General features: G+C 56.7%; 1 protein-coding gene across 2 annotated transcripts; it reads right to left on the bottom strand.

Annotated features, from left to right (window-relative positions):
• Positions 1-283: 283 nt before the first annotated feature.
• On the bottom strand, positions 284-26,993 carry KIAA0513 (KIAA0513 ortholog). Of its 2 annotated transcripts, XM_074158006.1 has the most exons (14): positions 26,824-26,968; positions 24,636-24,813; positions 9,997-10,491; positions 9,008-9,107; positions 7,922-7,995; positions 7,718-7,788; positions 6,987-7,194; positions 6,508-6,548; positions 5,908-5,986; positions 5,495-5,572; positions 3,813-3,842; positions 1,129-1,209; positions 725-819; positions 409-606 (listed from the first exon to the last, which is right to left on the bottom strand). In XM_074158006.1, exons 3-14 carry the CDS (start codon positions 10,332-10,334, stop codon positions 557-559), a joined length of 1,245 nt encoding a protein of 414 aa, XP_074014107.1. In that variant the 5' UTR covers positions 10,335-10,491; positions 24,636-24,813; positions 26,824-26,968; the 3' UTR covers positions 409-556. The 2 variants fall into 2 exon arrangements, with proteins under 2 accessions (XP_074014108.1, XP_074014107.1); XM_074158007.1 differs by lacking the exon at positions 3,813-3,842 and having other exon boundaries at positions 284-606; positions 26,824-26,993.

The following is a 26,993-nucleotide window of genomic DNA, read 5'->3' as shown; positions in this document are numbered from 1 at the left end:
GCTTCTTGCCCAGCAGATGCTGGCAGGGAAAGGCAGCGGGAGGCTCGAAGCCTTGGATTCCTCTGGATTTACCACCATCCACGGCCGCCTCGGAAAGGCACCGAGCAGCAAACACACGTGGCAGCTCTGCACCCACCGCCATCGTGCCATGAAACACCAAAGGCCACAGGCAGCATTTCACGGGGGAGCTGGAGACACAGCAATCCAGCTCTCATAAACACACCTGGCGGCTGCAGCAGTCGCTCTCTTTTTGCTTTTGTCTTGTGTTTTGTTAGGTTTTTTTAACTGACAAAATACACTTTTGGGACTGTCTACTCTGAAAATAGATGCAAGAGGGTCTGGCAAGGGAGGAGGAGCTGTTTGGCTCCTATTTCTACAGGCTGCCCTGATGCAGCTCTAAAGTTTGGTGGACGATCATGCAGGTTTTATTGCAGCTTGTGTATATGATTTTTTTAAGTAGCCCAGCTTCAGTTTCAGGTAGCCCCGGAGGTGGGTTTCTCTCCCCTCTGACCCGCTCCGGCCACCATCTCTCTGCCGCAACATGCCAGCCAGGTGGCTATTCGGTGGCCATCTGCTCGATGTGGTCACTGAGCAGCTTGTATTGCTCTGTGGAGGAGAGAGAAAAGGGTGCTGGGAGGGTGCCAAAGCATCCCGGACAGGCAGGTGGGCTCCATCCCTCCAGAACCCCACAAAGGGGGTGCACATCCCCCAGGCTTGTCCCTACCTTCATCCAAATTGCCGATGGTCGCCTGCTTCTTCAGGAAGTCGCTGCAGAGCTTCTTGTTCAGGCCAAACGCCAGCATGTTGTGAATGAAGGTGCTGAGGAAGGACAGAGATGCTCGTGGTGAGGGAAGAGCCAGGCTTTCTTCCCCCCCAACCTTCCTCTTCCTCTCCACAGCACCTTGTACCAGGCACTGGGATGGTGCTCAGCTCAGTTCTAGGTCCCTGTGGTGCCCAGATTTGCAACGTAAGGGGCAGGAGCAGGTCCCAGGGAGAAGCATCAAGCATCCCCTGCACCACAAGGGATGTCCCCAGTGGGGAAACATCTGTAAGGCTTCCCACCCACAGCTGGCGAGGACACACCGCAGAACCCAGTGGCAGGAGGGACGGTCCCCGCGCCCTGCTCACCCCAGCTGCCCGAAGGTGATGTTCTCATTGAAGCGGAGGCTGTCATCACGCTCCTCCTGCGTCATGTGGCACCACTTCTCCCTGCAAGGCACAAACCCGTCTGGCACCGCCGTCACCCCAGGACCCCCTACCTGCATCCCCCCCCTCCCTGGGCCACGCTGCCTGAGGACAGCAGGGCACCAGGAGCCCCTCAGCTGCCAGCGCTCCTGTGGTCCTGGATGAGCTCCCACACATGCATCCATCCACAGATCTCTAGATGCCCCAGGAAAAAGTCTTCTTCAACCTTGGCTTTCTCCTGAAGGTGCCGATTAAGAGCTAGGAACTAGCATCGGCCTCTCCAGCACAGAGTTTGCGTCTCTCACCTTCGCTGCCATCGCTTTGGCAAGAGGGACGAGCAAGGAGGCAGGGGCATTTGCAGCTCTCGGGGATGGCCATCCCAGCAGGGCACCTCTGAAGCCCCCCAACACGGGGAGGAGGTACCAGGAGGGTACCAGGCACCTCTCCCCCATCTCCAGCAGGGCTCCAACGCCTTGAGCACCAAGCGAGCTGCTCCCCAAACATATCTCCTCCACTGCAATAGCGCAGGGGGCTCCTACACCCCTCCCCATGGTCCCACTCAGGGGTTGATGTCCCAAATCCCAGCACTGCCCGGAGGATGCTCCAGCTCCACTCTGGCTCCCTCGCCAAGGCAACTGCAGCATTGCCTTAAAGGAAAGGGCTTTTTAAGCTCTAGATGCTTGCAACCAACTCGAGGCGGTGGCAGGAGTTCCCATCCAGGTGTCCCACTTGGGAATAAAGCCTGTGTTACAGAAATGTCACTGCAGTGGTGCAACGCTCGGGTGGTGGCAGGGGGGCTCACTGCATGCACGCCGGGGAAACTACAGCTCCAGGGTGAAGCCAGCCCCCTCCCCAGAACTCAGGTGTGGTTACAGCCAAGGATAAGAGGAGGAAAAGCAAGGAAAAAGAGGGATAGGTAGAAGAAAAACAGCTCTATGAAGGAGAAGGAAGAGGAGAACACCAGGAGCGGACCCCACGCTTGCAGCTCTGGCACGCCAAGCAGGACGGGAGGAGCCGTGTCGGGTGGAAAGGGCAGCTGGGGAGAAGGGTGTCTCACAGTAAATTCAGTGAGGTCAGCTCAGCCCCAGAGCACGTTTGTGATGCTGAAACTGGAAAAGGATGAGTGCTCCGTCAGGCTGACCCCACGAAGGGGACCCTGTCCTTATTCAAGTCAGCCCAGCCTGGGTGAAAGCTGCGGAGCTGAGCCTGTGGTCTCCAGGGGTGAGCTGCGTATATTTATAGGCCTCTGGAAACTTATAAGATACGTTTAAAGCGATTAAAAAAAAAAAAAAAAAGGTGTAATTTCTCCCAGATAAAGCTTACGATAGCAAATAAAAACCACATCTAAATCTGGAGGCTGAAAAGAAAGGAGAAGAATTAAATTAAGGAGCTTTGAAATCTGGAAGCACAACTTCACAGATCTCACTGGCCCACTTTCAGAAGAAGCATGTTTGTAACCATTTTTTTTTCCTGCCTTTTTATGTTTTTGAGGGAGGAAGGGGAGAAAAAAAAAAAAATTATCAAAGTGCCCAAGAAAAAATTCACGTGCGTTTGGCTTCTTATTTGGGAGTAAAATGCCTGAGAAGGGGGAAAGCCCACATGTGGCTCTACTCAAACCCTTTGATCTTTATACCAGCACAGCAAGGGCAGGCGCAGGGGTGTGTAACCCCAGGGGCTGGGCTAACACCTTGCCTGTATTTCGGCGTACCCAGAAAGGCCTCGCTGCAGCCGGGCACTGGCAGGAGCCGCGCCGGTGAGATTGGCTTGGATCACTCGGCGTCGCTCGTCTTTCAGCAGCAGCGTTTCACCCCGCACAGCCAACCTGAGCAATGCTCTATCTGAGCAATATTTAAGTTATCCATTTGCTGCTGCATGCCTTAGCCATGTGGAAGATTTACCACCAAGCTTCAAAGAACCCTCATCCTCTTGCTAATGGCATCGCTTGGAGTGATTTGCTCCGAGATCGACTATCCCACGCTCCGGCAAGACAGCAATGACTCTCCCCGATCCCCAATCCCAGCCCGGAGCACGGATGGATGCAGCTGCTTTTGAGCTTTGCAACCAGGAGGACACGCTCGCGATTGCAATATGCAGCCCCCGTTTGCATTTTTCTTTTAATCTAGGAATGGCAGCACAAAAGTGCATTTTGAAAAAAAAAAAAAAAAAGGACCAGCTTTTCCAGCTGGCAAAGGATCCTCAGCACCTCTATGTGGCAGCAGAAGCTGGGAGCAAGCGGGAAGGACAGGAGGGAGGGATGCTTTATGCTTTCTCCGCAAAGAGACTCAGTTCATGTCCAAAACCTGCCCGGGGAACCATTCCTGGGACAAGCCCTCAGCTTCCCCAGCAGCTGGGCATCTGATTCCCACGGTGAAATATCACAGCTTGAAACTGGTCAGGTTTCTTTTTAAAAAGCTATATTAAATAGGAGCCAATCTCAACCATTCTGGCCCTTTTGAAAGGGTGATGCCCGTGAAGTCAAACCTCCAGCGGCCGTTCCTCCTGGGTGGAGAGAGGGCCTTTCAGAGCCCCCCTGAAACAGGTTACCCCCCTCCCCAGGGCAGGATTTGGACCCGAAGTGAGCGTCGGCCTCTGGACACTAATGCACCGAAGTACGGGGACAGACACACCTCTTCTCCTCTTCCTCCCCAGCGTTCCCTCTGGAGTGGCAGCAGAAACGGGGCCGACAAAAGTGGTGCGTGAAAGATCATGCAAGACAGAGGGATGGAGGGGAAAGGAGAGAAGAAGAGACGGAAGAAGGTTGTTAGAGGCAGAGAGAGCAAAGAGAGAGAAAAAGAGGAGTTTAGTTCTGGTTCCTTCCCCCCGTCCCCTGCCCTCCCCACCGAGAGGAGAGAAAAACCTCCCCAGCTCTCATTGCAGCCCTGGGAGGGTGCAGCCCGGCCACCCCACAGAGATGAGCACCATCATAAACCAGTCACCACGGACCCTGCAGACATCTGCCAAGGTCAAGCACCATCCCTGGCATTTCAAATCCAGCCCGTGGGACCCCAGCCCTCGCCAACAAACTCCCCATATCCAGCAAGCAGCATCCCAGTTCACCCAGTGGCTTGTGTTATCCTCTCCACAGGACTGAGGGAGGGTCACCACCACCTTCCAACCCCCCTGAGATACTTGGAGTGCTCCAGGCTGCAGCTCCTGAAGCTCATTCGTTAGTCGAGCTCATTTCTGCAGCAGAGGCAGACTCAGCCATCAGATTAATTGAGAAAGGCACTCCGAGCAGAGAGCAGCTGCCGGTGGCGTATGTCCTTGTGAGACATTAGCTGCTGCTAATTTGGGGCTTAATCAAAGCAAATGCAGTTACGGTTACATTACTGTCCAATAGGTTCTTTCAGTGGCTTGCTTGGAAAAAGACAGAAGCGATAAAGGAGAAAGCAGAGATTGATCTGTGTGCCGAGGCTGGCAGAACATCCTGTGGTGTGAGCCAGGGCTGCCGTGGCTCGGCTCAGGTGGTGGGGAGGACACAGGAGGACCGGCTGCTTCAAGAAGTGCCCTCACTGCTCAGAAAGGGGTTGTTCAAATGCTCCGAGCTCAACGACTCTCACCCCTAGAGCTCGAAGCCTCAAGGCACTGCACAGACACGCAGCAGGACAGTCTGGCTTCAGGGAGGGGTGAAACTACAGTTGAGAGAGGAGTGACCTGCTCAAGACCTCATGGCAGGTGGACCAAGAGATGGGCACAAGCCCAGTGAGCATCTCACCCACCCTTGCACCCCATGGGGTACCCATGTCCGGGCACCCAGATGCTTCCTGCACACAGAGACCCTCCAAAACGAGCAGCCGCTTCCCTGTGCAGGGTTTATCTCCATCCTCACAGCCCTCAGGGCTGACCACGCTGCCATCTCCAGCTCTCATCCTTGCTGCTGCCTGGGGTCAGTCCCCACACTGAGCTGGCAGCACTTCCATGGCCCTTTTGGGGACCGCTGGGACCCAGTGCATCCCCTCCCCGTCTGCTGTACCTCCTCAAAGGGCTGCACTGAGCATCTTCTCCCAGATTTGCTTGCAAACTAAGCACCAATCCTGGCTGGGTTTTCTGGACACACCTCTAGGGCTTTGCTTTCACAAAAATGATGTAAAATGAGTAAGAAAAACCTTCATGCTCCCAAATCCTTAAGAGGACACAGATCTCATTTGCCCACCCCACAGCCCAGTGGCCCCAGCAGCTTTGCAATCAGGGCTGGAAAACGGAGTGGTTCCCCGTGGTCTGCAATGCTTAGGGCCATCAGGAGCAGAGGGGAATGCCAGGGGGCTGGAGGGGACATGATGTCTCCTTTTCCCATGGGGACATATCCTACCTGGTGGTGGGGGACCGCTTCCTGCGCTCGCAGTGCACGGCGTCGAAGAAGGCGGCATTCCAAAACCGCAGGTTGTGCCTGCAGGGAGGGAGGGAGATGTTGGGCACAGCCACCCCCCATGTCCCCCAGCCTGCCCCCGAGTCTTCCCAGGCCAAGTTCACCCACTTCCCGGGGGCCAGGAGAGACGCAAGTCTGGCAGATTTGGCCCATTTTTGGGCCAGCTCTTTGTGTGGCTGCAAACACGCTTCCACTAGGACAAGGGATGTGCAAAAGCCATGGCCACCTCTTTTAGGGGTAGCAGCAACTTAAAAGCACTCATAAACATCTGGAGAAGGTGTAGACAAGGAGAACAAATCCCCTCCCCAGGGAGGTCAACATCTGGTAGGAGCCAGCTCGCCCCAGGCAGGCTTTACCAGATCGGCTGCTGCTTGAGGTGCATGTACAGGTAGATCTTCTCTCCTTTCTTCTCCTCCTCTGGGCTCTGCACGGAAACTGTGGGGATGCACAGTTACATACTGAGATCTGGTTGACTCCCACCTTCCCACCCATGCACAGACTTTGTGCCCCCCTGCCAGCTTGGCATCCAAGCAGCCGTGATGGCAAGGTTGGCAAACCAAATACGCATCCCCAACACAAGGTATGGATGTCCCAGGAGGATACTCAAGGGACTGGATCACTGGTTTGGTAGCACACACAGCTACCAAGGAGACTGGAGCAGCACGAAAGCTCAGAGGCAGCGGATGCCCAAACCTCTGCAACCTGTGCCACTGAGGACAAGATGCCACAAGATTTCATTGCGGGATAAGTGCTGTGGTTGCTCCAAAGCAAGGAGCTATGAAGGCTCCTTTAGAGCACTTCTCTAGGAGCTCAGAGGAGATAGCACCAGTTCTTCCTGCCCTTCTCCCCACCCCACAGCACTGGCAATACCAGCCACCTCATATCACTTCCAACCCTCGCTCCTTCCCCAGGGATGCCTTGACCATGCCTACTTCAGCAATGCTGGCTCCACTCACCCGTCTTCTTCAGCTTCTCCTTTGGTTTGTCCTCACCTTCGCTGTGGCACAGAAATCAGTGTCAGCTCCCAAGAAGCCTGTCCCCCTGACAGCCCACACAACAAACCCCTGTTCCCCTTGGCAAGGGGAGCACCTTTATTTGAACCCCCCCTCCCTGCTCCCACACCACCACCCCTGGGCCCAGAAAGGTGGCTAATAAACTGTAATGTCCATCCCAGTCAGACCTAGCAGAGATGATGCAGAAGACCACAAAGCAGCGGCACCATCTCCTGGAACCATGCCCAAGGGACACAGGGCTCCCAGACCATAAGATGCCCCATGACCAAGTTATGAAGCGCGGGACCAGGCTATAGACCATCTTCCCATGGCCATGATAACCCCTGGCTCATGGTGGCACTACACCCAGGAGGTTTCTGGCTTGGTCACCTTATGACTGCATGCCTCAGCCCAACCTGCCCTCCCGACAGAGTGGTACCCACTCGCTCTTTTTGGTGGTTGGACCCTTCAGTTTGGTCTCCAGGCCCCCAAAGAAGCCCTTGACATTCTCCGTCTTGGCCGACGTGTTTTTCAGCAGTCGCTCTGCGATGTCCTTCTTCTCTGCCAGCCAGCTGTTGGCCGACTTCAGGTACGAATCGATGCTGCCCATGGGCTTCTCCTTGGCCTCCAAGGGCAGTGCATGGGTCTTGCCTGGGGGCAAAGAGGCAGGAGCTCAGTTGGCCCCATAGTCCTGGGTGCTGCCAGCTCTTGGGGGACCTGCTCCCAGCTACAAGATGCACCGCAGAGACCCGGAGCCAGATGGAAACAGTGCAGACACCAACCCATCCCAATTCCTGTAGGTCGTTATCCTCCCCCCGTTTTGGATAGAAAATCCAGCCAGGTGACCAGAGGGGTCACCACCACACACCAAGCAATGAGACAAGGTGCTTCTGGGCTGGGGGTTTCGCTTCACATCCCCAGGGTTGGGGAACATCTTGGGATCACCACATACAAATTTCCCAGTCTAGAAGCAACAGCAAACCAGCATCAGTGTGAACTACCACCCCAGCGAGGGTCTCCAGCAGGTTTGCACAGCTTCTGGGCCATGGAGGCTCTTTTCTGCTCGATATCAGAGTAAGCTTGGGTACCCATCCATCACCCTCCCCATGCGCAGGGCACACCTCACCACTGGTCTCCAGCACAAGCAAAGTCCAAGGGTGCAGACACCTCTTACCCATGTAGTAGTAGGTGAAACACATGGTCATGAGGTTCTTGGCAGGGCTGAAGTCATCCATCTGGTGACACCTGACATAGAGGGAAGATTCGGTGAAGACACCCAGTGATGGCAACCAAAGCAGCATCATGGTTGCTGCTCCTCCTCGAGTTGTGGCTCTGATCTCAGGGGGTTGCAACGCAGCCCCAAATCCCCCCAACTTACTCGAAGAGCACAAGGGCGAACGACTGCATCAGGCGGTAGAAGGTCTGTTCCGAGACACACTTGGAGTTGCAGCGCTGCAGGCACAAAGCCCAGGGTTTAGCACAGCCCAATGGGGCAGCTGCCTGCCGGAAGCAGCAGGGACATCCTCAGCCCCCCGGGACCCTCCCACCGCAGGGAGGTGGACAGAGAGCACAGGCAGTCAGGCCTCCCCCTCAGAGACAGCATTTTAGAATCATAGAATGGTTAGAGTTGGAAGGGACCTTAAAGATCATCGAGTTCCAACCCCCCCTGCCATGGGCAGGGACACCTCCACTAGAGCAGGTTGCTCAAAGCCCCATCCAGCCTGGCCTTGAACACTTCCAGGGACGGGGCATCCACAACGTCCCTGGGCAACCTGTTCCAGTGTCTCACCACCCTCAGAGTAAAGAATTTCTTCCTAATATCTAATCTAAATCTCCCCTCTTCCAATTTAAAACCATTACCCCTTGTCCTGTTACTACACTTCCTGACAAAGAGTCCCTCTCCGGCTCTCCTGTAGGCTCCCTTCAGATACTGGAAGGCTGCTATGAGGTCTCCCCAGAGCTTTCTCTTCTCCTAACTCCAGCTCTCTCAGTCTGTCCTCATAGGAGAGGTGCTCCATCCCTCTATCATCTTTGTGGCCCTCCGCTGGACCCGTTCCAACAGGTCCATGTCCTTCCTGTGTTGAGAACTCCAAAGCTGGACACAGTATTCCAGGTGGGGTCTCACGAGCGCAGAGTAGAGGGATTTTTTTTGCCTCTCTGAGTTGTTTTTCTAGGGAATGGGATGCTTCTGAGTGCTGATGGGATTTCACTTTAACAAGTGACTTCCCTCCCACGTTACAGCCAGCAGGTATTTAACTGCCTCCAGATGCATTGATTCACTTCTGTGTCTCACCATAGCGAGATAGTACAGTGAGTATACTGAGATTCCTCCCTTTCCCCAAGTTTCTGCCCTCCAGAAATATTGCTTTGGGCCATTGCTAAATTCCCCTGGCCTGAGCCCTCCTGCCCAGGCTGCTCCAGAGCCCCCATATGGGATTGCCACTTTGCCCATCTCTCCTCTTACCTGGGCGCTCACGTATCTCGCGAACCATTCCCTGCCCTTCCCGTTCTCGCCGCTGCAGAGCTCACCAAACCTGGCCTTCTCTTCTTGGTCCAAATCCTCTCTGAAATGGGGGAAGGGAAAAGAAAAGAAAAAAAACAAAACAAACCAAACAAAAAAAAAAAACAAAACAAAACAAAAAAAAAAAAACAAAAAAAAACAAACCAAAAAAACCAACATCATTAAAGCTGAGGATGTGACCAGCATCCCCCGTCCAGCCAGCACGGCTCAGGTCCTCCATGTCATCCCTCTTGGCGGCAGCACCCCGGTGCTGCGGTGCCGGGAGGAAGGCAGAGGAAGAGGAGGAGGGGAGCATCCATTTTGTCATCCCTCAGCTTACGCTGCTCTTTTGTTCCTCCCTGGCAGGGGGGAAAGCAGAGGCAGAGGGAGAAGGGAAGAGCCAAGGACAGCCTGAGCAGAAGCTGAGCTCCAGAGACAGGCAGTCTGCCCCAGAGCTAAAACAACCCCTGTTGCTGCTCGTCACGCTCGGTTTGCTCAATCCTGCTCGACATGCCGAGCCGCAGCGTTACAGAGACCACAGCGATGGGAGCTGGCGGGGGATGAAGGGCTGGGGGGGAAGCCGGGGGCTGCCAGGGGGCCCCAGGGCACGCATGAGCTGCTGTCATTTGTACAAGCAGCAGCAGAGATGCCCAACGGGGGAGAGGAGATGGAGCCCCCCGCCACGGCAAGACCCCAGCACGGGAAAGGGGCAAAAGAAGAAGGGAGTGACGTTGGGGATGAAACATGCCGAGGGGGGTGCAAGTCAGGGCCTGCACCCCCCTCCCTTCCATAGCTCCAGTGCCGCATTAATGTCGGGAGCCATGAGCTGCGTCAGCCAAGCACGGGGAAGGAAACAAACCGGTGCTCCCACAGTGGGAAAGCAGCCATATCCCATCCCACGGGATGTTCCCTGGCAGCAGGATCGGCAGCGCCGGCCAGCCCCGCTCGCTCACCCCCCGGTGAAGATCTTCTCCACGTAGTGCCGCATAAACTCCCGGCGCTCGGCCGTCGCCTCGTCCCGGGCCGACTCGGTGCTCTGGCTGGAGGAGAAGGACTCGTTGGAGGAGGAGCGGCGGTAGCCACCCCAGTGCCTGGGAGAGTCACCCATGTCATTCTCACTGTCCGCTGACTCAGTGGCATCGCTCTCCTCCCCGGCCACCTCCTCTGTGTCCCCCAGGTGCCCGTTGCCACTGGGAGCAACGGGAAGAGAGGGCTCTGAGGGGATGCAGGCTGGTGTTTCGGCATCGAAGTCAATGAGGTTCCCTACAGGCACGTCCAGGGGGGCTTCCATGGCTCTCCTAGAGGATGTGGTGGTGTTGGGGGGACTCGCTCCTCTTCCTTTCACCCCTCACTGGGGTGTCAAGGCCATCGCTGGCAAGATGCCTGGGAGGACGGGCTGGCTAAGACAGGCAGGTTCTTCCATGGGGGGACAGGTTACTGCAGAACATCTGAAAGACAGGGGGAGGATAAGAGTGAGGACAGAACCCTGGGAAACCGCCACTATGGATCTTGGGCAAGGAGACCACAGGCCACCACCTATGATGTCCCCAGGATGCCCACCAGCAGTGGGGAGGCACAGGACAGGGACACACAGGGCAGAGCTGGCTGCTTTCCATCAGCCCCGTGAACAAGCAATAAGCCGTGCTCGTGTGCTTTCTGCACTGTTCAAGTGGGTTTTTCATCCTTTAGCCCAGAAAAGAGACAAATTGAGCCCAAGCTCCATGTGCCACATTTGGGATGTGACATCTCTCAGTCTGACGGGCAAAACTGGGCCGGTGTGAGCCAGCAGCCAGCAAACACACTGGTGATTTTCCAAGCAGCCCCGGAGAAGCACCCTCCTCTCCCCTTCCCTCCTCCCTGCTCACAGGTCTGCCTGACCCCCTTTGGAAATGGGACCATCTCCGGGGTGGAGCATCCCAGTGTTAAACATGCACCAACTTGGTTAAACTGGGAACGGAAAGGGGATGATAAAAGCAACAGAAGCCGTCATTGGATGTGGTTGTAGGGCTCTAGACTGCAATTAATTAGATTCATTAGTTTCAGTATCTAACCCCGATTGCAAAGGCCCTGCAAAGCAGACACAGTGACCACAGGCAGCTCTGCTCTCTCAGGAGCGCTGGGAGCACCGGCCAGCGATGGACCACGATGCTCTGGCACATGGACATCCCAGGTGGTACCACAGCAGCTGCTCTGCAGCAAAAAGGGCAAAGAAGGGGCTGCTCTGAAGCTGCCTCTTCATCAGAGAGTCACTCATGTCCTCGACAAGCCTGTTTCTGCCTCAGGAGACGGCAAGCGATGCCTTCTGAGAAGCGAGCCCGGTACGAGCAGCCCCACTGCAGCAGCCAGGCACGGGGCCAGCACAGGGCAAGGCAGCACGGCACAGGAGCAGGGACAGCAGCACAGGTAGAGCAGTGACAACCCCGGGGCAAGCACGATGGCAGCATCGCCACAGCCTTGCTGCCTTCAAGGGAACTGATCCCAGGACACAGACAACAACCCCCAGAGCAAAAAAAGAAAAAAAAAAAAAAAACCACACCACCCAGATTTCTTTCAGCTCAGAGACCAGCATACCCTAAAGGACCAATGTCCAGTTCATCAGACAAAAAGGAGTTCAAAATGAAACCAAATCTGAAGTGTTTCACCAGAGAGAGCACACTCCCCCATCTCAAGGGCTGGGAAAATATCCCATCGGCTGCAGAGGCAGCAGCTCTCCCAGCAGTGCCCTCCTCATCCCCAGGACCCCTTTGGGTCAGTGGGGTGCTAGAGGTGCTGGGACCCACGGGGCAGAGAGGGAGGCACAACACAGCACCCTCCCTGAGCATCAGACAGCTCATCACCCTGGCTGGGAAAAGCCCCCGTCACCCGGGTCCCCAGGGCTGAGAGATGGCAGGGACAGAAAAGAAAGTCGACTGGAGTGACAGAAACTCATGCAGCACCAACATGCACCCCACACCGAGCCGTCACCCCCCCTTGCTGCTAGCACCCTGCTCACCCACTCTCCCTCACACCAAACCCCCCTCTCGCCCCACACGCACCTAAACGTGGGTCCCGGGAGAGCTGCGAGGACGCTGCTGCAGCCAGGGAGCTGCTGAGAGCATCAGCCGTGGGGTGGCGAGGAGCAGCCGAGAGGCTGCGGCACAGGAGGGACTGGCAGCGTGCCCGTGGGGAGCCAGCCAGCTGCAGCCCAGCTTGGGCTCCCCCCCACCCACCCACCCCCAGGCAGCCAGACCCCTTCCGACCAGCCCCTCCAGCTGCAGGGACCACGCTGCCCTTCATCTGTCCACCCCCGGCCCTTCCTGCTCCCAAGGCAGCTGCAAAGTCCCTTTTTGCAGGGATGGAGCGGGGATGTCCTCTGCCAGTCCCTCCAGCACCTGCAGGTTTGGGCTCAAAGCTGCCTCCTCACAATGTTGGCAGATCATTTCCAACTGTCCCAGGCTGTATTTTAACAGGAGGCAGGGAAGGATGCATGTGATGGACCTTCACACAGCCGTGCTTTGCAGCATGTGCCTCCCTCCCTAACTTGTAACTTGCTCTTCTCCCATGTACAGCGTTCGGGATCATGCCTGGAAGCAGAAGGTGGCAGATCTGCAGAGCTGTCAGAGCTTTTTGAGAATATTTGCTCAGTTCTCCACTTAATGGAAGGGAATCGGTGGGGACAACAAATCCCCCTGCCCAGATTAACGACCATAACACCATTTGGGTGTCACATTGGGATGTGACACCCAAAAAAGCCCCATCCAAAAGACTTTGTGCAGGTACCCTGTGAGCTGGGCACTCCTTGGCATGTGGGAGTCCCAGATGTTCCCTCTCACGTGCAGCCTGTAAAGAAGTTGCAGAAATTTCTCCTTAGAGGTACCCATCCCAACCAGAATCGCTCCCACTAAGCGACTTGGGGACACAGCAGCGTTTCTGCCCTGGTATTTTGCAAACTGGTGGGACACAGCCCATCCGAGAGCCACTGATCAGCCCTCTCCCATGCTCATCCTGTGCACAGCCAAGCAGAGAGCTCTGCAGGAGCTGCCCCAAGGGACACACTGCTTAGGAGCAAAGTATAGACAAGATTAGGGAGTTCCAGCTGTAGGAAACAAATATAGATGAAGATGCATTGGTCAGACATCAGCTCTGGCTCCGGGCACGTCTCTCCTGCCCAGAAACCCAGCGCCAGCACACCAGCAGCACAGGGAAGAGACAGCCACGTCCAGGACATGTTTCTCCAGACATCACCAGAAACCGGACAGTGCTGGGGTGGCCCTTGGCTCTGCTTCAGGCCATGCCTGTGGCCAGGAGAGACAGAGAAGCATCCTGGAGCTCTCTGCCAGATATGCACAGCAGGCAGATGACATCCCTGGCCAGCCTCTGCCCGTCCCCCCTGGGCAGCAGGTCAGGGGCTGTCCCCCCCGCCCCAGCAGTTTGCAGGAGCTCACACACAGCCCTCGGCACACCCCACCGCCCAAACAGCTCCTCTAAAACACGTTGGCCCGTATTTTCCTGGCATCCTTTGCATCCTTCCCCACGCACACGCATCCTGCAGACCCTCTGGGAGAGAGGGGCTGGGGTGCAGGCTGAGCAAGACCCCCAGGACTTACAGCATTGAAGCGCAGCAGAAGCCTGGCCAGAACTGCAGGCAGCATTAGTAAGTGCCTTCTGCTCACAGAGGGCCAGGAAGGGTTTAACCACTCACTGACCAGCTCACGATAAAGCCCTGCCCTTGAACGAAGGCCACAAGAGGTATTTTAAGGTGCTGGCAGCTGCTGTGGGTGCCCGGGCTTCCCAGGCATACCCACCACCTCTGGGGCTGCTGGGTTCTCAGCACAGAGCCTAGAAGAGCTTCAAAAACAAAACAAGCCTCGAACTCAGCCCCACACCCACTCCACAACCCAGTCGTTTCTCCAGCAGAACAAAGCTAGGAAAGGAATAGCCAAAATACAAACCAAGAGCCCTAGCTCCCGCAGCCTGAACGCTCGGCTCCATCTGCTCATGGACATCAGCCCAGCTGCACATCCCACCACCGCCCAGGAACAGCCTGGGGGATCCCGCTCCTGCCTTATCACTGCTGGGTCAAATTTGAGAGTGAATAAGGGCTCTGGACTAAAAAGGGGCTTTTTAGCTGCTTGAGAGCCTTACTATAACATCACGTTATATCAGCATCATCGTGAGCTTCAGGAATCAGGCAGGGAGGGACAGGAGATGCCATGGGGCTCTACCTTGAGACAGGCGGGTGCAAGCCCAGAAGGGACCCACGGAGTGTTTAAACCCAGTGCCGGGAGAGGAAAGGAGTGAGGAGCTGGGATGGAAAGCAATGGAGCTGGGGAGGAGGGCGGACCTTTCTTCTACCCTATTTCAGAGGAATGCTACAAGCTTTGCCACCCTCCTCCCTCCCTGGTCCCAGCCCATACTTCCCAAGGGACAGGACCACTCAGCCTAGGTTTGCAGCTGAATTCCTTCTTCCCTTCGCAAACCCTGGGGAAATGACACACAGGGGCAAAAGAAATATCACCCTCAAAGCCTCACTGAGCAATGCTGAGCTGGCACCCACTGGATCGAGACCAAAGAACAGTGATGATGAAGGACAGGACACAGCCCAGCTTCGAGCACCGCCTTCGGGGACCCTCCGTGCTCATGGCCCGCTGAGCAATGCACCGAGGGAGCGATGCCCAACCCTGGGCGAGAGCCTTCGGTCCACCCCAGGGACTGCTACTACCCTGAGACAGGAGTGGCCTGGCCAAGGTGACACGGTAAACCCAAAACTCCCCCTCCCACCAGCACCGCAGACCCCATCGTCCCACCCAAACCCACTTGCCACTTGGACCCCCAGAGCAGCTCCTCACCGTGCCAGCAGCCTGTGTTGACCCCCATGCCACGGGGTGTCCCGGCAAGGCAAGCCTGTGTTTTCCAGGACTTTCAGGATGAGGTGGTTTCTCCCAGCATCCCTAAAACCTGCACAGGGTTTCTCCTTGGAGCTTTGTGCAGGTGTGCTGGGTGCTGAAGTCAGGCATCCTTCAGGACATCAGCAGTTCACTCCCAGGAGGTGGGACACAATCCCAGTTTGCTGTGATGGAAATCCCAGTGGGCAGTGGGACTCAGCCAGTCTGTGGCCCGGCTCTCCTCACCCCCTGGCCACGGTGCTTGGCCCCCCTAGAGACCCTGCCCACCACGACCCAGAGCGAGTTGACAGACTCATCTAAGCCTCGTTATCAGCTCAGGCCGTGGGCGGCATCCTGCATAATGACAGCCCTCAAACCCACACTCACACCTGCATCCTACACGGAGACAGTGCTCCAGCCTGGAGCCATCAGGGGTGATTAAAAACTGTAATTAAAACGAAGAAACCTCTGGCTGTCTTCTCATAGCTACGAGAGTACCGCCCTCCAATCCCTCTGCTCCCTGGGTGCTGGGATAGCACCCAAACACGTAGTGCGGGGGCTCTGAAAGCCCCTGGGGACACTCAGCCCATTTGCATCCCCCGCTAGAGATGCTGCTCTAGGGAAGGGGAAATTACACAATTAAATATTCTTGCAAGACTCGGCTTGGCAGCCCAGAGGGGACAACTCTGCTCCTTCAGCTGCCATGCACCGACAGAGCTGCAAGCTCCACCAAGATCTCCAGCAGCACATCCGTGCCATGCCAAGGGCTACGTCTGTCCCAATGCTGCTCAGAGCCAGAGGAGCTGTGCCAGGGCGAGAGCGATGCTCCCGCAACATCGTGCCCTGGCAGCAGCAGGGCTCGCTCCCGCTCTGCAGCAGAGGAGGTTTAAACACGTCCCATGTCTCTGTTTCCCAGCCGTGTCAGGGGACATTGTCCTCCCTAACCTGCGGGAAAGGGAACGGTGCATTGCTACCTCCTCCCACCGAATGTCCTGCTGCCCCGAAAAGGTCACAGCCCCGATGTCGGGGGGGGAACACAGGGAGTCATTGCTGCCGGAGGGACAGAGCAAAGTGTCATTTCTCAGAGCTGGCACTTTTCCACGCTGCAGCCCGCGGTGGAGATCCACACTTGTCTCATCCACCCCATGCACAAGACACCCACAAACACATCCAGATCCCTGCAGACCCAGGCTCGCATCACCCACCACGCAGCTGGACCCAGGGGTCCGACACGGGCAAGCTGCTCCGGGTACCAGGACTCCCTGGGGAGACCATGCAACCCCCCTCGTCCATTGCACCCACGAATCCGTCCTGGCAAAGCACCTCTGCACCGGTGAGAAGTGCCGTGGCAGGCGCTGAGCCAGGCTGGCAGAGCTCTGCAAAGGCACCGCGGGCAAAGCTTTGTTTCTGCCAAGGAAAACTCCCTGTGCTGTAAGGGAACGGCCTGTTTTCTCTAGGGGAACTGGTCAGTCTTGTTCCCCTGCATCTCTCCCGCTGTGCGAACACCCCCGCAGCAGGGTCACAGCTGGGGGACATGGACCCATCGAGCGCTGGATGCCTCAAACCACCCTAAAGCTGGAGGTACAGCACTTATCCCTCCTCCCAAAGTGCCCCACGAACATTTAAACGCACAAACCTCCTTCCTTAAACAAGCCCTGGGACTCAGAGAAGCTGAAACTCCCACACACTGAGTTTGCTTGTCCCCATTGTGGCTCTGCTCTCCTCCCTGCGCTGGCAGCGAGGACGCGCTCCCCGTTTTACCAGGGCTTAGGCTGCGTCCTCGCCAAGGCACAGGCATCCTACCCCGACTGCAGACGCTGCCCTGCCACTTCGCAGGCTGAGAAGTTAACAGCCCCTGCAACTTCATAAAAATGATTCCTTGAATACCAGGGAGGCTGTGAGCCGAGACCTGCGCTCAGCTGTGCTCGTGCAAGCAGAGCAGAGACCGTGCGCACTCAGCACATGCCAGAATCAGCACCCAGCACTGCACCGTGACAGGGAGAACCGGAGAGCGGGGCAAGAGCCTGCATATCCGGGGTCCCATCCCCTGATGCAGGATTTTTTGGCAGGTGATGCCAACACCTTTGGTCCCCTGGGTCTCCTCCCCAGCTGCGGCTCTTCTCCTGGCCCCAGCATCGCCCTGCGGGTCTCCGCTGCCTGCAGGGTCGGGCAGCCACAGGCAGGACCCCTCGGCTTCTCAAAGCCAGCATTAACCCACACGGGTCACTTTACAAAGCCAGCTCGCTCAGCTTTAATAAGGGAGCCGTTTCAAGACAATCTGAAGCCCAGCGAGCTCCCAACTTGCCCCGCTTTGCAAAGAGCCCTTTCTTCCTGCTGCCATCAGACACCAGATGGCAGCTCCCCATTCGCCTGGACTTTAGAAGAGAATTAAATGTCTCTTGAATAGACCTGCGCTGCGGAACACCGGCTTTTGTGCCGAGCAGCGGCTTCTCCTTTAACACTCGCCAGCAGCACAGCTTTCACACACACACACCCCCGCCACACACACACATCCCCAAGGAGCCCTGAAACAGAGCTATTTATTCTGCCATTCCCATTTTCACCGGGCAAAATTTCACCCAGGGACCCCCAGGGGCCGGGCTGTATTTTGGAAATGAGCTCCCTGAAAGGCGCTGGAGGGTTTCCCCTGCCCTGAACACACTCACACCCGCCCCCCGACTCCCATGGGGGATGCTGCCTCCAGGTTCATGGTTAAAGATACAGCCAGCATGGCAGTGCAGCTGAAGCCTTTTGCTGACAGAGCCCAGGGACCCACGGGGTGCCCAGGGACACCCCCCGTCCCCCCATCCTACCAGGGGAGGATGAATGCATCCGACCGACGGGCTGAGTTTAGCGAGAGGATGGCGATGCCTCGGCGGCTGGGCCACAAGAAAGCGGGTTATCCCTTCCCAGCATGAGATGGTGAAAGAAGACGGATTAAACCTCAGGTGGCCGGGGCGGGGGGGGGGGGAAACCCTGCTGCCGTGCCGAGGCCTGTCCTTGTGCAGGGTCACAGCGGGGCTGGTGTCCCCCGTTCGCTGCCATATCCCTCCCTCCCCGAGCTTTTACCTGCCCCCAGGAGCATCGGCGCACCTTCGCTCGCCGGCGGGTCAGCGGCATCCGGCGAGGCTGGGTCCAGCGTGGCCAGCACGCCGGGGAGCGGGCGATGCAGGCGACGTGGGGACGATGCGATCCCTCCCTCCGGAGCTCAAGCGCATCGCGTTTTTTTTCCCCCCTCGGGTGCCCACGCAGGCACGCACGGCTGCGCGCAGAGCCCGGCTGGCTGCGGCGCCGGCTCAGAGGAAGGGGAAGGAAAAAGCTCATTGTGTCATTTCGCCACGGTTTTTCACGGCCGGCCGAGCGCGGACGTTCCCCGAGAGCCATGCCCTCTGCGAGAGCGCTTGCCTTGCGGCGGGATTCTCATCATCCCAGCACCCCCCCTCCCCTAAACTAGCCTGTCCAAGCCCCTGCACACACAGACATATGAAATATTAAATAAAATTAGGGAGGTCCTCCTCGTCAAAGGGGAATTCTCCAGCCCTTTCCACCACCTCTAGCTGGTTTTTAAGCCTCCCCATCACTCAGATCCCCGAGGATTGTGAGTTACCTGCTCTGCTCCTCCCCAGATGAGACACTTCGGGGAAAAAAAAAACAGTTGAGATCAGAGGGAGAAAAGCCCCAGTGGGGAGGAGAAACTGGGCGACAGCAGCCGGGTGACTGCAGAGTGTGGCGGGATGAGGGCACAGCTGAGGGGAATTATGGCTCGCTTGGAGAGCAGCATCAGTGAAGTCCAGCTTCTCCCTTGGCACCATTGCGGAAAAAACTCCAGGGATTTTGTGGCAAGAGGTGGGAGAGAGGGAAAGGGCGAGACCCCCTAGGAGGGATGTCCCAGAAGGGGTGTTACGTGCCCAGGTGACAATTTTGGGGTGCTTACGACAGGGAGTCTCTGATACGAAGAGAAGCAAACGACCACGTAGAGGGAGGCCACCAACCCTTCCACCCTTGCCAGCCTCTGCCAGGACATCTAAGCCCTCCTAAAAGGACCCTGTCACTTGAACGGCCACGGCCTGCATTAACCAAACAGGCTCTCTCCCAAAGGGGGGTGTTTTGGGGGAGCAATGGCCCCCCCAGCTCTGCAGCAAGGCCCAGGCAGTGTCACACACCCAGTGACAGCGAGAGGATGCTGGAAACCCCCTCTGTCGGTGTGGCATCCCCGGTCCTGCTTATCTTCCCTGCTCCAACATCACCCCAACCCAGAGCAGAGCCCCTTTCCATGCTCCTGTGTCAGAGCATCCCCCATGGGCAAGGAGATGACCATCATTGACCCAGTGTGCCCTGGAGGACCAGCAACAATAGCCAGTCCCGCTCTGCTACCCACAGGGAGCGAAAACCAGGCTTGACTGTAACATCAGCATCATCTCCCCCAAGAGATGCTGTGGAGGCACAGCCCAGGAGCAGCACATCGTATGAACCCAGGGAAATATTGCTGGGACTGTTGCTGCAGGGACTGCGGCATCCCCGACACAGCCTGGCCAAGCCCAGATGCTGCCGCACAAGGGCACTCTTGGAAGAGAGTCAAGAGCCTTCAGATGGCTTTTCAGTCCTTTCGAGCCATGCAGGGGAGAGAGAGATGGGTGAGTCACTCCCGCCACGGAGCATCCTCATCGGGAGAGCTCAGATGGAGCCAATTAGCGCGAAATCGCTCAACGCCCCGTCCGTCCCTGCGCAGAGGGGATGCTGCCTGCCCCCCGCACACATCAGCTGCAGCCCACGGAGGAAACAACGCGTTTGTGACACAAAGTTTGAGCTCAGCAGAAATCTAAGAGCATTACTAATTGACTGTCTGCTGAGGGTGATTATTATAATTAAGTCAGACTTCAGAAATTGCAAGTGACAAGTAAAAACACATCCCAGATCCCCAGTTTTTATACAACGCGACGGTGAGGGTTTAACTGCCTTCCCCTTCCCTGCTCCCGCTGGTTGGGTTTTCACGTGGACACCCCATCTTCAAAGCACGACTCGCAGGTCGTGTTTTTCATCTGTCCCTTCCACTGTTGACCTTGGGTTTGCCCCGGAGCAGGGGAGACGGAAACCCCGGTGATGTGCCGGCACACACGCTCCTGGCACCGAACCAAACCCAGCCTCCAGCACCGGGAGGGGAGACGGGGCGGTTTTGTGCCTGCTCCACCTGCTTTGATAACTCACAGCCCTCCCCAGGAATGATTCACCTTAACCAGGAAAGGAGAGGCCCCGGGGTGCCGGGAGAGCATCCACCCCGTGACTCTGCCGTGGCACAGCACCTCGGCTGGAAGCGGCCAAGGACCAGGGCAGTCCATCTCCACCAAGGTTCAGGCTGGGTTATCAACCCGCCTGCATCCACATGAGATGTTTGAGACTTTCCATGCAGCTTGTGGAAACATCTCCATGGTGGTACCCCCCAAAAACACCCACCTGGGAGAGCTGCTGCTTGGCAAGATGGAGGGACCCCAGTCCCCAGCTCCATCCCCAGCCAAGACCCATCTCCCACAGCCCCCCAACGCTGCATCCACCCTCCAGCACCCACCTCCCTCCCCGGTGTATTTGCAGGGAACCCATGCGCACCCACAGACCCGCCGGTGTTGGAGCTCCAGCTGCAGCTCTGCCCCCGGATTGACGTGGATATTCATCACTCCATTCCCCTTTTTTTGCAGACAAAGGCTCCAGGGGTGGCTGTGTCTGTCGCACACGATAAGTGCCCTATTTTCTTTCCCCGATCACAACACGGCACGACTCCAGGAGTGGGCGGGCGCCAAGCTCACATCTGCTGGGGACACTTCTCCTGCACCAGTAGGGAGGCAGAGAGGAGGAACCGGTGCAGAGCAGCGGGTGATATCCCCACCTACTCGAGCAGCCGCAAGGGGAAGCACCTCTGTTGTGGAAGTTACTAAAGTATTGGGCAATATTTTTCTGCTTCATGCCCTTGAGCACGAAGCAGCCCAGGAGAGCGGGGCTGGGCACAAGGTACAGGGGAAGGCGCCGACAGCTCCAGAAAGGAGCCAGGGTCTCTAAGACAGAAAGATGTGATGCAAAACCCCGCTGTAAGGAATGGGAGCAGAGCAAGAGCAGGGAGAAACAAGGTAAAAGCACTGGTAAAAGCCCCAAAGCCCAAGTCATGCATGTAAACACCACGGGGCAAGGCTGACCCCATGGTGTGAGTTGAGCCCCATAAAAGAGGGGCAGCTCCGGCTGCAGCCTGGGCAGGGCCATGCCCACGAGGACACCCAGAGCACGGCAAAAGCACATGGAGTGGGACAGGGGCAACAAGACACTTCAACATCACGGAGTCACTTGCATAACGAGCAATTAATTCTCATTTAGAGGACGCACAGCCATACGAAACCATCCAAGCCCCGAAGGATACTCACCCTCCACAGTCTCATGGTTTAAGGGATTTGGTTCAGACTCAAAAAACAAGGAAGATGCCGGGTTCCTGGTGCTTATCTAGCTGTGTCCTCCCATGCCCTCTCACAGCCCAGACCACCACCCTGTGGCCACCCCACACCATCTCCCCTGTGCCCAGCCCAGGAGCTCCCAGCTGCTGACCCAACCCTTCAAACCCAACACCCCAACGTGAACACACAACGCAACAGCGTGTTGCAACACCGCGTATGGTTGTGACATGGCTGCTAAAAACCTAAATAAGCCGCTCTTCCAGACTGGCCCTCTGCAAATCCTTCCTAATCCAATCTGCTTTATGGCATTAAGTTGGACCCTCCCGCACCGAACGCCCCTATTTGCACAACAGTTGGGGAAATCCTCTCGTTTCCTCATTCCTGGTTGAATCACCGAGGCAGGGATCGCCAGAGCTTCCTTCTCCTCACTTATGGAAGCATCTAAGGATGAGGATCCACCTCATCCTTAGCTTCACACCCCCTGGCACATCCCATGGGTGGCACATCACCAGTCCTGGCATGGGAAACCATCTCCCCCGCGCCGACTGTAACGCAGCCAAACACAGCCAGGTGCTGCCAAGCAGCTTCTCCTTTGCCAGGTGTTTATGTGGTTTAAAACACAGGGTTTTCTCTATCTTAGCCAGATGCAATGGAAGAACTGGAGGGGACGAGCCCTGTGCCGACCTCCAACTTGCCCCAGTAAATCGCAGCTGGCATCCAGGTTACGAAACAAGCCCGAAAACCCAGCAATTTGGTGCATTATTCACACCGAGCAGAAGATGCCAGAGCACACACTCCCCACCGCAGCTCGCTTCGGGTGATGCTCTGCCATCCCCAGGGCCACCCCACTGCTGGATCCCACATCAGGGGGACACGACTGCACCACCAGCTGCCGCTTACCTCTCCACTGAGCAAAGCGGAGCTTGCCACGGGCTGTCAAAGACACACTCCTCCTTGATGTTAACTTCTTTAGGGAGGAAAAAGCCTCCCCGTGTCTCCCCGGGGTTCTCTCCGTTAGCAAACATCTGCCACAGCACGTGCGTTAGAAGAGCTCGGCGAGGGAGGCAGGCGTCAGCAAGTTCGGACGAAGGTGTTATAACTACCCTCAGCCTCCCTGTAATCTGTGGAGCGCCAAAACGTTATGCCACGGAAGAGAAAAGCAGCTGAACCTATTTATAATGCCTTCCCGGGGAGCCGCAGATGGCCAGGCTGACATGAGCTCCAGCAAGAGGAGCGGGGATCCTCTCCCTGTGCTATCCCTGCAAACACGCCTGCGGCTCCGTCAAACACTTTGTAGAGGAATAGCCAGAGCCTGAAAGGGTGTTCCATACCCACCGCTGCTGGCTGCACCCCAAGATGGCCCTGGGGAAGAGCTCCTGCTGCACTTGCAATTTAAATAATTCCCCTGAGCGCTGCTCTTCGTCCTCTCCCTTCCCGGCAAACCACCCCGGGAGCGCCGGCAGCAGTGGAGCTGGGAGAAACCGAGGCGGTTTTGATCCCTCCCGCCCCTGCGAGGCAGCCGGGACGGGCCAGGAGCAAACGCGGGGCTGCCGGGAGTGCAAAGGTCGCACCAGTGAGCGACAGCTCAGCTTTCTGCTCCAGCGGTGGCACGGGGCGGTGGCGAGGACCTCTCTGCGTGGCTCCCAAAGCAGCAGAAGTGGCCTCAGCGTGGCAGGATATGGCTCAGCTTGTGCAAACCCCCGGGTTTCCCAGGGAAAGGCAGCCTGGCACTGCAGCTCAACGCTGGGCAAAACCCCACGGTGCCTCCACCAGCCTCCCCAAAACACAATGCTGGCATGAGAACAGCTCTCATCTTTGTGTTCCCTCTCCCTTTTCTGGCTCAGCTGCTAGAAAGGGTGACAAGCCACGGTTATCACCTCGAACTGTGCCGTCCTACCCTGGCAGAGCATGGTCCTCCATCGCCACCCCGCACACAGGAGAGAGGAGCCCATGGCAGCCCCACAGTCCCTGTTCGGACATGAGCAGGGGATGCTCAGGAGGTGCTGGCAACCACAGCACCAAAGGGAAGGTCGCTGGCAAGATGGTGCAGATAACTTGAGCCCAGCAACGCGGATGCTAAGGGTACAACATGCTGGCAGAGGACCAAGTGCTATTTTCCTGCTTTTATTTCCAAATCCTGATGAAGACGTGGATTCTCAAGCAGGCCACCTCACCCATCCTCTCCTGAGGACCCTGCTTTGGTGTAACCTCCCTGGTCTCCTAATCTTCTTTCCCAAGGGTCGGCTGATTTAACTTTAACAGCGCCAGCATCCTCTGCAGCCCTCGACGTGCAGCGGGGCATGTCGGGCATCACCATCGACCTTCCCGATCAGCAGCACACGGTGCCCAGCAGCGAGCCGGCAGGGACAAGGAGGACGAAAGACCCATTGCATTTCCAGACAGGAAATCACTCCATCCCCAGGGAAACCCGTCCCTAATTATTTTGCATTAAGAGCCTCCAAATTCATGAGCACGATAACCAAGAAGAGGAGAAAAGCAATTAAATTAACTCCAGGAGCCATGAAAGGCAGCTCTCCCTCGTGGTCCTGCAGCCCACCACGACACAGTGTGCTCCTTCCGATGGGATGGGATGGGATGGGATGCCAGGCCAGCCAGCATCACCCCCAGCTGACTATTTCTTAACACGTACCAAATCTACGAGAACAAAACTCGTTTTGCCCACACCCACCAAAGCCGCTTCCCCAGCAAAACCCGTCACGCTCTCTTGAAGGGCTTTGTGCAATGTAATTTCCTTTCCAGTTACAGCAGCCAGCCGTGACTCTCGGCTCTCTGTTTGTGTAAAGCTCTATCACGTGCCGGATAACAGCCCAACAAGGAATTTATAAATATAGGCTTTTGAGGCAGTAATTGTCACTCCAGCCATCTGTTAAAATGAAGAGAGCGAGGCAGCAGCACGGCAGAGGTAAAAGTACAGGGGAAAGCATGGCAGCGGTGCCATGGATGAGCCTCCGAGAGGGAGCAGGGGATATGCCGTGATTTGGGATCTCAGGGGAGCTGCATTTGATCTTTGGCCATTGATCCATCCTGCTCACAGTCTGAAAAAATGCCTGATTTCCCAACCACATCAAATTTGCCAACTTTTGCCATTCCACACCTTCTTTTTTGCCACGTGGGGTGCAGGCCAGCACCCAATATTTTCTCCCAGCAGATTCCAGCGACTTTGCCAGGTGGGATCAGCCATGCAGCAGAGGGATGCCCACACTCCAGGAGTACCGAGAGGCTGGTCCAGCCCCACCACGCTCCCTGGGGAGCCCCAAAGCACCAATTTACTTTTACCTTCAACCCGGGGATGCCGGCTCCCCGGGGCTGCTCCTTCCAGCTGGTGAGAAGTGTCTGGCAGAAGGCGATGCCCTGCGTGCCCCGGCGAGCTCGGTCCCGGGGAGGATGCAGCCTGGCGTGACGGGGACAGTTTTGTAAGCATGTACCGGTGCACGATGATTAATTAAAGCTACGACTGTCAAAATAAAAGATAAACAGGGTGAGCCAGTGATGCACCCAGTGCTTTTCCCTCTTCCCCGGGTGCCGCCCCACTGCCGATGTGCCCCGAGAGGTGGGATGGGAGGTACCGAAGGGGCTGCTTGCCAAAATGCCGCCCTGGGCAGTGCCGGGACAGGACTGGAAAGACCTGTTGCTGCTCACACTGCCGGAGCCAGGAAGGCATGGGGCCGGGAGGAGAGGTGTGGCGGAGGCCAGCAAAGCCAGCGTCACCGCCTCCTGCACCGTCACCGACACTCCTGCGCTTGGCAAAGGGTGGGAGACACGTTAGCATCCGGCAACAGAGGCGAATGGATGCATCCCATAGCCCATGCAACCCCCTGTGGGGCTGCGAAGGGAATATACCCTTTTAATTCTGCCCTTGCGTAAGGCTGGGTCTGCAGGTCCCTGACCCATGGGCCAGGACCCCCAGATGCTCGAGGAGTAAGTCCCCCATCCCAAATCCATAGTCGATGGGATGCCTTGAGGCAGTCGCCCCTGTGCCCTGGTCCCCATCTCCCACTGTTTCGACTGCAGCACAAATTGCCTGCAAACCATCTCAGCCAGGGGGGGAAAAGAAAAAAGAAAAGAAAAAAAGGAAAAAAAAAAAAAGGCAGCTTTATTTCTCCCTGACATTTAATAACCTTTATTGTCCTCTGAGCGGCGGTTTCCCATCCCAAGAGCCAGCAGCACGGCTGATCTTCCTCCAGGCTGGAAACGCTTTAAAGCCCAGCAGCCGCCCCATCTCCCCGCCCCCCATCAAGAGCGAGAAACCCCCGAAAGGTTCAAAAGGCACAAAACAGAAGGAAACGCCATGGGAAGCGGCAGCCCCGAATACCGGGGCCAGGCTGGCTCCTCTGGAACTCACTGCAAACCCTGCATCCCCTGCCACCTCCCACGGCTCCTGGCTTCACCCCGCGGCATTTCCCGGGCTGCTCCGGTTAATTTTCGGCACTGAGCTCCTACAAAAGGTGCCGGGGCCGAAGCAGGGCATCTGACGCATTGGCTGTGGTAGTCACTAGGCGAGGGGGAGAGCCGCTGACAACTCGCAGGAGGCAAAAGGAGAAATTAATGGTGCTGCAATCCCCACTGCCTCCGTCATTAGGAAAAGAAAACGCATTCGAGCATCCTCACTCGAATGCACAACGTAATTTGTTTCAAGTTTTATGCCACCCTCCTTTCCGGAGATGGGCTGAAAGCTGGGAAAAGTCTCTGGTTTTATCAGCCGCGCTTCAGGGCAGACACAAGCCAAAGGAAGGGATTTGCAGAGACTTGTATGAAGTAGGGAAAAAAATAAAAATAAAATCATCTAAACCTGTGTGGTGTTGGTGCTGCAAGAGGCAATCGGCCACTAAGCTGTTATTATCACCTGGAGCTGCTTGCTAATAAAATAGCTAATTAGCTCAACATTTAACATAAGTATTTTATGGAGGGTGTCAGTAAGGTTTCTCCTACCCACCAAACCCTGCACCACTAAAACTGCCCCAGCATCGCTGTGCAAACCAGCAGCATCACCTCCCCTGAAGGCAGGAGTTTTGGGGCAAAAGAGGTATGGGAGAAGCCCAGTTTTCCCTGGGATTTAATAGTCTCCTCGAGCCCCAGGCTCTACAGGAGGAGGCTGGGATTTTCCCCAGCCCCATTCTTGGCGTTTCCTCCTTGGGGCCTGGTGTTTGCGCAGGCGGCTGCCGACGTTTCCTCCTCCCGGTGCCGGGAAAGGGCCACCCTCGCCCCCCGGGGCCGCTCCAGGGGAGCAGCCTGGCCGGGCATCGGCACCCACCACCCCTCAGACTCACAAACCACCATTAATTAAGGCACCAGATCTGCTCAGCCCATCCCCCCCCCCAAAAAAAATATGCCACAGAGCTCCCCTGCACCTTCTGATCCCGGTTTTCAATCCGAGAGGACGGCCGGGCCGCCAGCGGCGTCACGCTACGTAACTCAAGTCAGGTCTCCAGGTGTTGCCGGAATAGAGAAATAATAAAATACAGACCTGGTGGTCCCAACGGCAGCAAAATCGCTGGGCTTTTTCTCCAGGGCTGGAACAAGGAAGAGGGAAAACACGCTTGCTCCGGAGCACAGGCAAACAACAGCTTATCACCACGTTAGCAGCCCCAAGGCTATTGCGCGGCTTCAGGAAAAGTATTATTCCCCTCCGCTCGC

Source organism: Numenius arquata, chromosome 13, assembly GCF_964106895.1.
Source record: "Numenius arquata chromosome 13, bNumArq3.hap1.1, whole genome shotgun sequence".
Taxonomy (NCBI): Eukaryota; Metazoa; Chordata; class Aves; order Charadriiformes; family Scolopacidae; genus Numenius; species Numenius arquata.
The sequence above is the reverse complement of the archived record's forward strand: the minus strand, read 5'-3'. Positions and strand labels throughout refer to the sequence as shown.

What these genes read in the sequence shown, in the direction of transcription:
- KIAA0513 (XM_074158006.1), bottom strand. Translation starts at nt 10,334, where the DNA reads ATGGAAGCCCCCCTGGACGTGCCTGTAGGGAACCTCATTGACTTCGAT. An exon ending in GAGAAGATCTTCACCGGGGG is followed by an intron (nt 9,108 to 9,996) that starts GTGAGCGAGCGG and finishes CCCCCATTTCAG; the next exon opens with AGAGGATTTGGACCAAGAAG. An exon ending in ATCACCTTCGGGCAGCTGGG is followed by an intron (nt 820 to 1,128) that starts GTGAGCAGGGCG and finishes GTCCTTCCTCAG; the next exon opens with CACCTTCATTCACAACATGC.